The sequence below is a fragment of the Salvia splendens genome, chromosome 8, assembly GCF_004379255.2.
Source record: "Salvia splendens isolate huo1 chromosome 8, SspV2, whole genome shotgun sequence".
NCBI classification, from domain to species: Eukaryota; Viridiplantae; Streptophyta; class Magnoliopsida; order Lamiales; family Lamiaceae; genus Salvia; species Salvia splendens.
The window spans coordinates 4,124,972-4,140,168 of record NC_056039.1 but is presented as its reverse complement, the minus strand read 5'-3'; the positions used below and the strand labels follow the sequence as shown (position 1 = coordinate 4,140,168).

The 15,197-nt window shown below is 33.6% G+C and overlaps 3 protein-coding genes across 5 annotated transcripts; 2 read left to right on the top strand and 1 right to left on the bottom strand.

The window, feature by feature from the left end:
* The first annotated feature begins 1,017 nt into the window (after positions 1-1,017).
* On the top strand, positions 1,018-4,234 carry LOC121745434 (pseudouridine kinase-like). 3 transcript variants are annotated; one of them, XM_042139340.1, is made up of 9 exons: positions 1,018-1,178; positions 1,365-1,486; positions 1,930-2,032; positions 2,397-2,444; positions 2,762-2,859; positions 2,941-3,055; positions 3,242-3,324; positions 3,392-3,953; positions 4,047-4,234. In XM_042139340.1, the coding sequence occupies exons 2-9, from the start codon at positions 1,373-1,375 to the stop codon at positions 4,103-4,105; spliced, it is 1,182 nt and encodes a 393-aa protein (XP_041995274.1). In that variant the 5' UTR covers positions 1,018-1,178; positions 1,365-1,372; the 3' UTR covers positions 4,106-4,234. The 3 variants fall into 3 exon arrangements, with proteins under 3 accessions (XP_041995274.1, XP_041995275.1, XP_041995276.1); XM_042139342.1 differs by lacking the exon at positions 1,018-1,178 and having other exon boundaries at positions 1,471-1,486; positions 2,367-2,444; XM_042139341.1 differs by lacking the exons at positions 2,762-2,859; positions 2,941-3,055.
* Positions 4,235-4,509: 275 nt separating this feature from the next.
* LOC121743846 (putative lipid-transfer protein DIR1) lies at positions 4,510-5,099 on the bottom strand. The gene has a single exon (XM_042137224.1). The coding sequence runs from the start codon at positions 5,097-5,099 to the stop codon at positions 4,713-4,715; it is 387 nt and encodes a 128-aa protein (XP_041993158.1). The 3' UTR covers positions 4,510-4,712.
* A 6,090-nt stretch (positions 5,100-11,189) lies between these two features.
* Positions 11,190-13,028, top strand: LOC121743977 (UPF0496 protein At4g34320-like). The gene is made up of 3 exons (XM_042137398.1): positions 11,190-11,235; positions 11,366-11,615; positions 11,887-13,028. Exons 2-3 carry the CDS (start codon positions 11,388-11,390, stop codon positions 12,820-12,822), a joined length of 1,164 nt encoding a protein of 387 aa, XP_041993332.1. The 5' UTR covers positions 11,190-11,235; positions 11,366-11,387; the 3' UTR covers positions 12,823-13,028.
* Positions 13,029-15,197: the final 2,169 nt, after the last annotated feature.

Here is a 15,197-nt window from a genome sequence, read left to right as displayed (position 1 = left end):
AAAATCCCAACTCCACTACTTTTGCCCAATTGCAGATAAAAGAGGGAAAATCATAATAGTGGCCTCTAATTATAAATATTTTTATTCAATTTTTTAAAATTGTATAAATTCAAGACATGGCAAGAAAATACACAAATTTATGATTTTTTAAAATTTAACACGAATTGAAATTATCAAATTATCAGATGGCGCGGAGGAGAAAATTGGCTATCAATTGTCATTAATTCATAAATTTTAATTAATCAATTTTTAGTCAATCATGCAAGTTTCGATAGTGACTGATTATATCAGAACTTGATATTTGATGATTTCTAATCACTCCCACAAATTTTTTAAAACAACTATCAATCTATCATATAACTTGATATTTGATGATTTCTAATCACTCCCACAACTTTTTTAAAACAACTGATCATATAATAATTTTGACATTTTTTGCAATTGTCTTATAACCTCTGAATCCAGAAGGAATTATATTCTACTATTGATGTTGCCGACAAAAAAATATTGCATGAACAAGACGTTCGACTCTATGAACGACATTCTTTATACACTTAGTTAGTCATGACTTTAATTTTTACACATGTACATGCCACATGAATAAATTTAGACAAGTTAGGAGATTGTGATACAATCAAGAAAATGACAAACTTAATTATGATAAAATTAGTCATTTTTATATATAGGTGCAAGAAATTGATCAAATTTGATTATTATTTCTGATAATTTATTCTTTAATTAATGTGAAATTTACATGCATTTTACTAGGGTTAAATTGTCATCAAACTATCAAATTTGATCTATTTTTAGTTAATTCCGTAATACTATTAAAAAATACTAACAAATACTGTATGATAATTTTGCTTTTTTAATTATTTCATAATTTCAAATTTGGAAAATTATGTAAATATCACAGACGAAAAATGTAGACAAAACGTCTAACTATGATGGCGTTTATAACTTTATCTATACAGTTAGGCTTTAGCATCAGTCATGTCTTTAATTTTACAATTTTAAATATTATGTCAATCAATAAAATAAAAATTGATGAAACCTCGCCAATATAGGGAGTAAAAAATTTAGCAAATTAAATTTCCGTTGCTACCCTCGCCGATCTAGGGAGTGAACTTTCCGGCGAAGAACAGACTCCACTCTCCGGATTAAACCTCGCCACCAAGGTTAGGATTCCCATATAATTGTTTTTAATTGATTGGGAAAATGAATATATCTTCAAATTTCTGCTCTTGATGATTGAGAATCTCTTTTATTTCCAGTAACGTTTTTCTTCATTTTAGGGGTTTATGTATAGTTGATATTGTGTATTGGTGTGTGATATTGCCATTTTCTGTCCGAATTTGGTGCAGTGAGTGAAATGGATCGAGGCTTAGATAACGGAGCAGAAGCAGTAGTGATTGGAGGGATGGTGCTTGACGTTAATGCTACCCCTGCCGCCGCTACTAATCGAGGAACCACTGCTCCTGGAAAGGTATAGAGTGTGCATTTAGTTGAGAAGTTATAAATTGTAATCTTTATGGCTTTTCGGATGTTGATTTTGTTTGGATAACTTGTGAATTTCTTATATTTTGTAGTCTGGTCACTCTTTAAGAATATGTTTGGATCATGTTGTTTTAATTTGAAAGAGAATACCAAGATAATACTAGTGATTGGTGAAGGAATTTTCATTAGTTTGTTGCACTGATTCAGTTATTTTTGTAGACTGGCAGTTTTTCTGTTTAAAATTAGCAAGGCGGAATTTAAGCGTCTCAAAGTCTGAACCTTTTGATAAGCATCCAAAAATTTGGCATCTAATCAGCTTTATGCTTGGATGTTTTGATATATGTGTTATCATGTTATGAGTAGTTAAGATGGCAAGAATGTACTGAGTTTGTCGATGTCTTATGCATAAGTACACTGGAATCATCTTTTCAGATTCGCTATGCATTAGGTGGTGTAGCAAGAAATATTGCGGAGTGCATGTCAAAGCTTGGAGCAAAGCCTTACATGATAAGTGCTGTGGGATTTGACTTGGCAGGTAATTTCTTAGTCTATCATGATTCATTATTGACAGCAGCTACTATCACTCCTGACTTCTACTGGTAGTGTAATTGTTTTTACTTTCGCTCCGGTTCCACGGAATTGGATTAGAAGTAAAATGATTATGTTTCAAAGCTAAAAACTCTATTTACGATTTGCAAGTGAAAGAAATTTGTGATGTTGAGGTTCCTAAGCTCTTCCAGTTCCTCATTTAAGAATATCTTGTGTGTAAACCATTTCACATATATCCTTCATGTCAAAGCAGTTTTCCTCAATCAAAACACTGACATTTGTGAGATGCTCATCATGTAAATTTTGTAATGTTACTGCAGTTCTGGAAAGTGATGTTTTTCTGTGACCAGGAAATATGCTCTTGGAACCTTGGAGAGCTGCTGGATTGTCTGTAGAAGGTAAATAACTGCTTTGTTCATTTTTCTTAATGATCATTACTATATCCGACATACTTGCATATCTTGTATGTGCTGCTATAGGTGTTTCATTGCTTCTATAGTTTATCTTAGTGGATAAGAATTGAAATTAAGGAAATATTCTCGTGAATTTTAGCTGTTCTGTAATTAATCCTAGAGGATAAGAAAATATATTGATATAAGGGAATTATTCTAAGTGAGGGAGGTCGCACCTTGAGAACAAGTCTATACTATAAAATTTATAATTCAGAACTTTTCTCAGTTTATAATGTTGTCATTTACAAGTCATCCCCGACTAGGCATCAAGAGAAGCAAGGATATTGAAACTGCTACAGTCTGCATCATATTTGATGGTAGAGGAGAACTGGCCGCTGCTGTCGCTAGCGTTGAATCAATTGTGAGTTTCTTCCTGGAGAATTGTATTTGTGTTGAGACAATCAGAATCTCATTGAATCCCCGATTGGCAACATGATCTCAGGAAAAGTTTGTTACTCCTGAGTGGATTTCAAATTTCAAGATCAACATATGTTCTGCCCCTGTAATGATGGTTGATGCAAATTTAAGTCGTCCTGCTCTTTTGGCATCTTGCCAAAGTAAGTTAGCTCCTGCTAGATGCTTTCCATACCATATAGGAGTATCACTTTTTATCTTCCAAGGCTTGAAGGCAAGCTAATTGAGATTTTTATCCGGGGACAAAACTGAACATGTTAATCAACTCGTTATCATTCAGTGACTGCCACTTTGTTCAACTACTTATTGTTTGAATAAATTTCCTTCAGTTGCAGCAGAATGTGTGACTCCTATATGGTTTGAGCCAGTTTCAGTAACGAAATCCAAAAGAATTGCTTCCATTGCCAAACTCGTGAGTGATAAAAATCTTCTGTTTATGACGCCCAACTAAATATCACTGATCCAACTTTCTTTAGCAGATCACATACACCTCACCCAATGAAGATGAGCTTATAGCTATGGCAAATGCTTTGTCTTCTAGTGATAGATTCTTACCGGTGCAAAAGGATGGCAAGAGTGACAGGACTTCCATTAAATCGTTGTTTGAAAGGCTAAAGCCTGCAATATGGGTTTTGCTGGAGGAAGGTATCAAAGTTGTATTGGTCACACTTGGACCACATGGGGTATTCTTATGCTTCAAAGCCGTAGATGGCATAAAGAAACACGACTCCTCTAAAAACAGCCCCTTTTCTTTCAGCAGAAAACTATATGAAGTTGTAAATGTAAGTTGCCCACCAGATAGAATCTTAGGTACTCCCACGTCGAAGGGAAACTATTACGTAACTGTACATTTTCCGGCACTCCCTGCTTCTGTAGTGACACTTGTTGGCGCTGGTGATTGCTTAGTCGGTGGTACGTTAGCTTCGGTTTGCGCTGGTTTAGATATAATGCAGAGCATAGCAGTTGGAATGGCAGCGGCAAAAGGGGCCGTTGAAACAGAGAGCACTGTCCCTGTGGAGTATCAATTGGCCAGAATTGCAGGTACCTCATTTTCATTTTGTGCAACGTTTATTCTGGGTTGAGTTCATAATCGATATTCATAGCTAGAAATGAGTTCATTTTACTTATTGGCAGATGATGCGGGTGCTATCTACTCTGAAGCAAAAGTTATCTACTGTGAGTCAAAGTTATGACATGTTGGATGGATAACTGTGGTCATGTTGTGTGTTTCTTGAATCATTGATATGTACATCTTCATTTGTGCTCTTGTAATGGAACTATACGTTTTTTCTTTAGTCAGATGTCTCAAAATTGTTGCAGTTTGACCCACTCTTCTTTTAACAAGTTTGCACAGTAACTGCATGAGACCATTGAGTTGGGCCCATTCAATCATAGGAAATTGGGCTATATATAGCATAGCCCAATACTTACTCTACGGCCTAATTTTTCTTTAATAAAATGTGTTTTATAATTACATAATTATAATTCAAAATGCATTGTGACGATTAGTACATATGTAATTCGTTTTAAGGCGTTAATAGTTTATTTTGATTCCGACTGTGGTTTTGAACTTTTGTATAATTCCAAACAAAGTTTGTGGCCAAAATCCACTAATATCATTCATGAAAGATGTTACTTAAGTTAAGTTACAAACAAGGCAGCCAACAACACTACATACCAAAAAGTAAAGGAATTAAAACACCATAAAAACCAAACACAACACAACACAAAACATAGATGAAACGAAGCAAAGGTAGTAGCAATGGGTGAAGAGTTAAAACACAGAGATAATCCGACAAATCAGTCGCACGAAGCAGTTTGCGTGGCATCGCACGTCGTAGGCAGCTGCATCGCTCTCGTCGCGTTGATTCCGAAAAGCGGCAGATACGCGTTGTTCTTGAAGCTGCAGAAGCACGTGAGGTTCGCGTGCTTCAGCGACCCGCAGCACGCGGCTGTCGGCTTCGGCGGCGTGGCCGTGCCCGTCGCCACCGCCGGCTTGCACTCCATCAGCTCGCTCTTGGTGACACCGCAGATGCTGCCGCCGTCGTCTGCCCTCGCCCTTGCCTCGGCTACGGCTGCTGCGCTTACCACGACTAGGGCTAGGATTAGGAGTGTTTTTGAGGCTTCCATTTCAACAAATTCGAATTGTTTTGGTTTTCTGTGGTGAGGGTTTATCCATTGTTTCATTAGTGTGGGGTTTAAATAGGAGGTTATTTGGTGCCACGTGGACTGTTGGGGCTGGTGGTTTTGCTAAAACAGTGCATGGGATTGGTGGTTTTATTTTGGAGATCAAAGTCACGAGATGGTTGGATCTTCATTTTATGTACTCATAATTTTGTTTTGGAATAAATATTAAACGCAACATGTCAATAATTTTTTAAGGATTAGATGATGATTAAATAAGTTATTAAAATTAATCCATCCAAACTCTTCATAATTAGTGATATTGACCGCTTTAGGGCAAGTTTGCATGAATTTGTTTTTGGTTTGCTGCCAAAATGCCTAAAACTAACGTGGAGTTGGGACATGCAGTTGGTGATTGTAGCAAGTGGTATCACCTCAGGTCGGCCCATGATGATCCGAGTTCAGGTCAAGCTCGGATAACCTAAAATCGACTCCATTGTATAAGAAGTTCTCGATGCACTAAATGAATAGTGGTGCAAATGTGTATTCATATGATTATGTTGACGACATTTATTATTTCAAAAGTTGTCCAACAACATAGGATCTTCATAACTACCGGGAATTAGGGTTATTTGAAACCAAGAATGGGATGCCTTGTGAACTTATAATGGTCTACAATAACAACATATACTATACTTCATGCGTCTCACAAAAATACTCCATGTGGTTTTGAAATGATACGAGAGTTAATGCACTATTGGTAAAGTAAGAAAGAGGAAGCCATAAGGGTAGTTAAAGTAGTGTTAGTGGATAATAGAACCTACATTAATAAATTGTAATGGTGGATTATAATGATATAAGTTGTAAATAAATTGAATGTGTAATGAGTTGTGGACAACTTTCCATAAATAGAAATGACCACATTTTTATGAAATAGATGAAAATGAAAAGTGTACATATTTTTATGGGACGGATGGAGTATATTTTTATTTATTTAAGTTGAAATTAATAGTTTCAATTATGATAAGGAATACAAGATGCCTTACGAAATTATAATGCTTTAGACCAACTAATAATTAACCTAAAGTCTTAACACACAAATTGTGAGAACATTTGAAACTTTTGCTTGAGTGATTCTCTTTGCTGATAAATAGAAATTAACTGGATACCTGTGATGGCCAGTCGATTATAATTATAGAAAGTTTGGGGAGTTGAGCTCGTGAATGATGTGACAAAAGAAGGGTTTGGCATTCTTGGCCTTATTCATCACGGGTGTGATTGGTTCCCACTCTTTTTAACTATTGTTACAAATGATAGTTATTTTGGACTATGTTTTGTGCATCATTCACATACATTACAAAGATTCTCTCTCATTACAAACAATCGTTTACATTAAGCTTATCTGAATTCCAAGTTTATTTGTTAGTTTGACTGTCCTAATCATTATACCACCGTCTTCAAAAAGAATGAACTATTTCTTTAATAGTTACCTTCATCTATGAGAGGTATGAACTTTCTAATTTTAAAATTATTAAACAACACATTACCCCTACACATTAATTTATTTGCAATTTATACAATTACTACACTAAAAATGATGGGGAGTTCACTCTCTATTAACACTACTTACACTACCCTTTATTTTTCTTTTTCTTATTTTATTAATTATACATTAAAATTCTTATTGAAATAAATGTTCATAGTTTTCAATGAAGAATGGAGTACATTGTTTTTAAAATAAAAAAATTAATTGACCAAGTATAAGTTAATTACTAATCTCAAGATATATCGTGTTTGTTCGAAACAATTTGTCTTACCGTTCTTTAGTTCGAGTCCTTATCGAGAAAAAAGAGAGAGTCATCACTCATGAGGCTCATGATCCTCTCGGGTTCCATGATTATGTATCAAAGTTAAAACTCTAGTATCAGTTTGCAAGTGAAAATATTTGAGAAGTGGAGAGCATCCTTAATGTAAAACCAATTCTTTTGAGGAAATAAGCTAATATTTCAAATTTTATATGTATAAGTTGGTTTTATTAAATGAATTTATGAGAGTAAACATTATTGCTACCGCGTACGTACGTTGTAATTAGTGTGCTCTTGGGAGCAACTATAATTAGCCTCTTTAGAAAATTAATTAATTGCGTTTGAATTTTTTTCCTCACTTTAATCATTTCCAACAATTTCAGACAAGTTCTTAAATATTTTCTGAATTTTATGAACGAAAAATTGCAGCAACTGAACAGCTTAATTCGTTATTATTAAGCCTTTTTCAATAGTTTTGCTGTGATTTTCTAAATTCTTAAAGTACACTTGTAGAAGTATTTATAAAAAATAATTTGAGAAATAATTGTCAGAATTGAATAAGCTCATAAGCTCTTTATGATAAGTTGGAAAACAAACTTCAATTCAATTCCATGTTTGGTTTATGACCACAACTATTAGATTACAAGATTAATGATACTACGATTCTCTATTTTTGTTTATATAAATAGTATTTTCTCACTAACTCACAATTCTCTATCTAAATTAAATTCAACTATCTAAATGTAGTATTTTATAAAACGTTAAATAAGCATTTCATATTTCATTACTGACTTATTTATATACTTCAGATATAATATGATATATAAAAATAACAATACACTACGGTGACGTTCGGTTGTCATGACTAATATCATGAGACTATCCATCTAGGATTAAGTTGTGAGATTATTTTAGTTGGAGGGGGAGACTATGACTAATTATCATGAGAATATCTATCTAGGATTAAGTTGAAGGGTTCAATCTTATAAACCAAACATGATACATATTTAATCATGATATTTAATCTTGTCAACCGAACACTCCCGTCTATTAAATTAGCACTGCCCGCGTATACAAAGTACGAACGAGCAATTTATAAACTACATTCACATATTTAGACTTGACGTAACGTGGAATCGTATTTTAGGCGGTAACCACTAATGAGGTGACACGTAATAAAACATATGACGTGTCAATAGAAGGCCGGTGAAGGAACAGCCTAAGTGGTGTGGGGGTGGTGCACGCTATCAATTCTAATTTTTGTTCCGCATTTAAGTTTTCACTTAAAATTATTTTTTCTTAACATATAAGTTTACATTTAAATTCCATTAATGAGTAACAAACAAGCAGAGGTGATATATAAATATAATTGGGAATGACAACAAAAATTAATTTTGTATGTGTGCATTGATTGTTTAGTGCTTATCATAATTGTTTTAATAGTATTAATTTGATATGTTAACAAATAATTATATTAGTTAATGGGACCAATTTACTTAAAGTTTTCATTTACGATTTTAAACTAAATCGATTATAAAGAAATATTTTTACATTATAAAGCAATATCTTTGTCATAGATGATCATATACGTACTAAATTAGAAGAGAGTCGGTCTTCCGTGCACGCACGTGCGCGGTGATCGAGTTCAAAGGTGTCGACGGGAGAGGAAGATACATGCATATAAGTGTTTGTCATTAAAAAGTGGACATTAACTCACGTATGTATTGCTTGTATTATGTACGCGAGCACAATACTAAGATTACATATTATCTCAATTCCAAATAATTTATTACTACATAAAGTTAACTTTTATATTTTCCTTGAATTTTTTTAATAAATTGAAATAAATTGCTCCGTGAAATACTCACATTTTAAAAAGAACAAGTAGTGACGAATTAGTCTACTTTACAGTTTATACATTGAACCGAGTATACTAATTAATACACACGTAATTATTGAAACATTTGATTGTGCTTAATCATTACATCTGATCATGATATAAAGCTGAAATCAATTACAAATCAATTATTCATGTAATATATGCATGTAGAATACAAATCAAAATTTACAGTATATATATAAGTTCGTTAATTGATGTTATATATCAATGTAATAAACTAGTAAATCGATATTAAGTCATATATCTTAAAATGTGAATCGATAAACAGGTAAAGGTAGATTAATTAAGATTGAACAATGAATTACTTTGACTTCATTGTCTACTTTAACATAGATAGATTTCCCCTTTTCGTGCTAATAACATCTTTTCTTATCATCTAATTAATATTGCATGCATTAAAGCGTTACGTGACTACCAAGTACTATATTTTTCGATGAGTCTATAAAAATCTGTCATTTGCACAAATATTGATCATATCAAACTGCAACAATTTTGCTACCTTGGCTGCATCAACTAACCTTTTACCGATTTCATATTGTAAGTTTCTTTTTACATTCATATACAATTATACGATGCAATTTAGATATATGCGCTAATCCATGATAGTATACATAGATTTAAACGAAAATAGTCATGAAGTTTGGTTATATTTAGGTTTGTCCCGCAACTTTCAAAATCAGTTGGAAAAATCATGACTTCTGGATTTGTTTGTTGTTATACCTTAACGATATGAGAGACAAAATCATATGCAGGTGAAATGTTTCATCTGATAAGTCGTATGGTGATTGCGAATAAATTCAAACTTTATTATTGTATTTCTAACTGATTTTTAAATTTGCATGATAGATTAGAACTTGATTAAACTTTATAACACTTTCCCTTGAAATAATGGACAATTTTTTTATAATATTATATTATGCTGACTGTTATATGGTGTATAAAATTGTTCACAGAACTTTATACTAATAAGATGACAGAACATTTGATTTATAGTTTATACTACTCATGTTTATGCTAAATCTAGCAGTACATATGGATCATAGGGAACTATATTAAATTCTAATTATGACTTTAAGCATAGATATTTATGGTTTACTGAACTTTATCTATTCATTTGAACTCTAATTAATAATTATCGGTGAACCAGTTATGAATTAAAAAATTCAATGCATATACGGTTTACTGATATGCAACTACGAATTACTCCATTTAACAATAATTATACATTACTAAACTCTAACTAAAATTATAATTTAAGTAGTTGAAAATTGATTATCAAATTAAACTCACACGGTGCAGAACTGCAGATGTCAGTACCCATATATATATAATCATGTACGTAGAAATTTATCAATAATACTTCTTTTATGTATGAAAGTACTACTACAATAATCTTTTTGTATCTGTCATCTGTAATAGATCATATCATGATTAATATTCCAAATTGAATTGTACAAGACTCTAGCTAATTAATCCTTCTTACATAAGAATAGTCATGAGGCATAGTACGACCCCTCTTAAAAAATAAAGCAAATTTAAATGCATAAATTATAGACATATATAGAACTGTTGGCATTTCAAATTTACTATAAACGGATCTACTTAGGAAATAAATTCCGTGATAAAGTAATTTATTTTTTAGAATCCACTAAAATTATTTTTGTTACCATTATTAAATTTATTTTTCTTTTGTTCCCAATATTTTCAGCTGGAATTAGTTTGGTTTTCTTGTACATATGCTATAATGTACACCTAACACATTATACCAAATACGTGATCACAAATGTCACATGTACACGTTGGTGTATGGAGCAATTAGTAGTATTATGTTATTAATAGCATGATTAATGTATTTAATTGATTGAATTATTAAATTTACAAATACACGTCTATTGTTTAAACAAATTAACATTACTACTTTAATTTATACCATTTGCTGTTTTTCGTTTTCTTTTCCAAATAATTTTATTCTCCACTCTTGTTCAAAATTTTATCTATTTGTTTCATTTTAGCAAAAATAAACAGTTGCTTCGATCCAAAGTTTCGACTCGGTAAAAGTTAAATCATTTCAGGTAACTATATTCCGGTTTTGCCTCCAAAAACAAACCACTTGTAATTCACCTTTTTGTTATAAATAAACATTTTATTATTTTTGGGGCAATCCGATTTATTTAATATAATGATTGTAGATAAAGATTTAATTTATAAATGCAATATGATACACTACATTGCTTCCCGCGTTTACTCTATAGCGATTTTTGTGAATGAATTAATGCGTGCAAGCTATTTCTTGATAATCTCATCCCACCTCTTCACCACCACTATTTCTTTTTTTTCCTCTTAACGCCTTTCATTCTCTTTAAGCTTCTTCTCATATATATATATATATATATATATACACCATCACTTTCCCCTAAATCTCTTGAAAACAACACTACATAATACATTCCCTTCTTATACTATTCGGCATAAATCTTGAACATTTCTATTTTTGGTGTGTTTCACAATTGCAAATCTATATGTATCTATAAATTTTTTCTGTAGCTTCGAAGCAACAATGGCTAGCCCAAAAAATTGAAATTTCCAAGGCCCTTTATTTAATTATTTATGTTTGATGATTGTAGTGTTCAAGATTGAAGAAATATCATGGGAAGCCATCTTAGCAAGAAGCATGATCAAGAAACTCATCCATCGTCGTCGTCATCATCATCGTCAATCTTTTCGAGGGAGCTGAACTCGTATTCGGCTTCCTGCAGAGTCGACGCGGACCTGCAAGCGTTCGACACGTCTCTGCAGGCTCGGACGAGCAACGTGATCAGCTCCCTCGCTGCGGGGATGGAAGTCCGAGCTCTCTCATTCGACTCGCTCCAACAGGTCAGACGTAGCTTTTGTTGATGGGTTGTCGAGTAGCTTTTTACTCCCTCTGGTTCCCATGACATGTCTCATATTTCCTTATTTGGACGGACCCTATATATTTCATATTTTCCTTCATAAAGTAAAACAATTTGTTAAAACTCACATCAGTTAAATAGGAGTACGAGACATTTAATGGAGACCAGTTTTTTGTTTGTTTGTGAGTTTTCGTTGAAACTGCTTGCTTGCCTTTTTTGGTTCGAACCTTTTTTAATATATTAAAAAAAAACAGGTCACGGAATGCCTCCTCGACATGAATCACGAGGTCGTGAAAGTCATCCTCGACTGCAAGAAGGACATCTGGAGGAACCAGGAGCTGTTCGACCTGGTCGAGGAGTTCTTCGACAACAGCCTCAGAACCCTCGACTTCTGCGCCGCGCTAGAGAAATGCCTCAAGCGCGCCCGCGACAGCCAGCTCCTGGTCCTCCTAGCCCTCAACCTGTTCGAGGAAGAAGACAAAAAAAGTAACAACGACAGAGTCGGTTCAGCATTTGGAAATAAATATTCGAAAACACTAGAGGAACTGAAAAGCTTCAAAGAAGCGGGAGATCCGTTTACCGACGAATTCTACAAAATGTTCCAATCCGTACAGCAGCAGCAAATGCAGATGCTTCGGAAGCTGCAGAAAAAGAAGCAGAAATTAGACAAGAAGCTCAATTGCATCAAGTCGTGGAGGAAAGTATCGAGTGTGATATTCGCGGCGACGTTCGCGGCGGTGCTGATATGCTCGGTGGTGGCGGCGGCGATAGCGGCGCCGCCGGTGGCTGCTGCGCTGGCGGCGGCGACGGCGTTGCCGGTGGGGTCGATGGGGAAGTGGATAGACTCGCTGATGAAGGGGTACGAGGCGGCGGTGAAGGGGGAGAAGGAGATGGTGAATTGTATGAATGTGGGGACGTTTGTGACGATCAAGGATTTGGAGAGCATTCGGGCGATGATCGAGCGGGTGGAGGTGGAGATGGAGGCGATGGTGGGGGCCGCTGAGATGGCCGAGGGGGACGAGGAGGCGGTGAGGGTCGCGATCGGGGAGATTAGGAAGAAGGCGGAGGTGTTTATGAGGAAGGTGGAGGAGTTGGGGGCGATGGCGGATGGCTGCAGCCGCGATATTAGGAAGGCGAGGACGGTTATTCTGCAGAGGATCATCAAACCGCCGCATTCTTCAGAATCATAATCTTTAAATTTATATTCGTTTGCCTACGTATAAAAAAAATTAATTGTAGTCAAAATTTAAATTCATTGTATATATATATATATATATATATTATACTTCATATAAGCAACTATATAGAAAGTTGGTGTTTGATTTAGGAGTTGAACTACAGGATTGAATTAATTTATCTGTGTTAATTAGTGTTAGTAGAATATTGTATTGTATTACATTTTGAATAAAATGGGATGTTGGTTTAGATATTATTTAGCCTAAGCATAGTTAAATTCAAATGCAATGCAAGCTTCTTTGTATAGTTGAGTTTGAGTTAGTAGTTAAATTCAAATGCTATTCTTTGTGGGTGTATCTAGCCTATAACAACAATCACCGTAACTCTACGGGTCCCTATGCCAATTGAAAATCTTGGAATTAAAATCGAAGTTAATTACCTATAAAATCATTAAGAATAGATTATTTATGATTTGTTTTATAACTTTTTAAATTTTAATGTCAAGTCATAATTAATGAATTCTTTCAATTTTATAAGATATTTTAAATTTTGGAAGTTGCGAGACAAATCAGAATTTGACAAAAAAAATAAATAAATATACAGTCAATAATCCTAACATCAATAATTGATTTATGTCGCTTTAGGTCATTAAAACCAAAATGTTATTTTCCATCTCCTACAAAATCAACAATTGATATTCTTCATTAAAATCAAAATGCTACTCCGTATAATTTTATTTTCTATCTCCTATCTATCTATCTATTAATATGTTCCTTCAAAATTATGTTCCTCTATGTCTTTTACCTCATCACTTTCGAATCAAGGCTTCACAAAGAAATCTATAGAAATAGTTATCTATAGTGTCTCATTATATGCATCTTTGGCTGTTACGTTGATTTGGCCATTAACTAGTTGGCTGGTCATATAAATTACTATATTTTATATTAAAAATGATATAATTTCGGTTATAGTATTACTTTTGCCTACAATTAAGTTTTTAAATAATGTGAGTTGGACGTTAAAATATTAAATATGATCATAAGTTTCATATATGATTTAATACTAACAAGTTAGCTCTACTTTTTCAAGATACAAGCCAGATGATGATCAAAAGTCCAGTTTTGATGTGGTCTTTTAAAGTCGTCTTATTTTAGATGACCCAAATAAAATGCTACTTAGAGTAGAAAATATAGTCTTAAGTTATTTCTTATTCATATTATCAAACGGTTGTACAAAATTAATAATAAAAAAATCTATACGCAATTAATAGCAAATGCAACACATCACCCGCCCTTAAAAAAAAATTTCTTTATAAAAAATATTTCATATAAAATGTCTTTTAGAGAATTCACATGTGCAAAACAAAATATAACGTATGCATCTATAAAAACATTGGAACAGAAAAGTGTACGGATGAATTTATCATACACTTTTGCGGTTGCAAGCATATTTTAAGAGGATATATTTCATTTATAATTGCCATGCTCATGAGTCATAACTCATAAGTATCATATTAAGGCTATCCAAATTCAAATTAAATACTCGGATGTCAATGTAGCCTGCAACCCGTGGGCTGGCCCGAATAGCCCGTCAAATTTATAGGGTTAGGGCTGGAAATTTCTAGCCCGATAAAATTAAAACCCGATTAGCCCGCACCCGATTAACCCTCGACCCGTTAGGGCTAGACCCGAAAACCCGATGGGCTGGCCCGAAAACCCGATAAAATTTCTATTATTCTATTTTTTACTCCTAATTCGACACTTCATTGATTAATTTTATAATATAGATAACTAAAAAAATAACTTTCAATTTTATATTAAATATACAAATTTTACATTAAATTTTTATTAATATAATAATTGATAAATAAATTAAAAACTTCAAATTCACTTAAAAATATTTAAATTTCTAAAACATGGATTATAATTTCGTGAAATATCTCAAATATCAGTATTTGATCATGTTTATGATTGAGTTTGACCATATATCTCAAATTTATCATAATTAAATATTTTACATTTTATGAATATAACTAATTTTCATCATTATTTATTGGATTGATCGCATGCTAATCTTATCGATAGCAACCCGATTAACCCGTTGGGCTAGCCCGAAACCCGAGCTTTAAGGGTTAGGGTTGAACTTTTACAACTCGAAAGAATTCACAACCCGATTAGTCCGCACCCGATTGACCCGCAATCCGAGTAGGGCTGGCCCGAAACCCGATGGGCCGGCCCGATTGACATCCCTAACTCTCTTGCTAGCTTGATTAGTGTTCTTTACATGAAATAATATAGTTAAATTTGATTAATTATATTATGACATGTACTAGCAGTAAATTCCATCAAATGTAATTCTCACATGTGATATTGGGCCATTTCACTGTTCA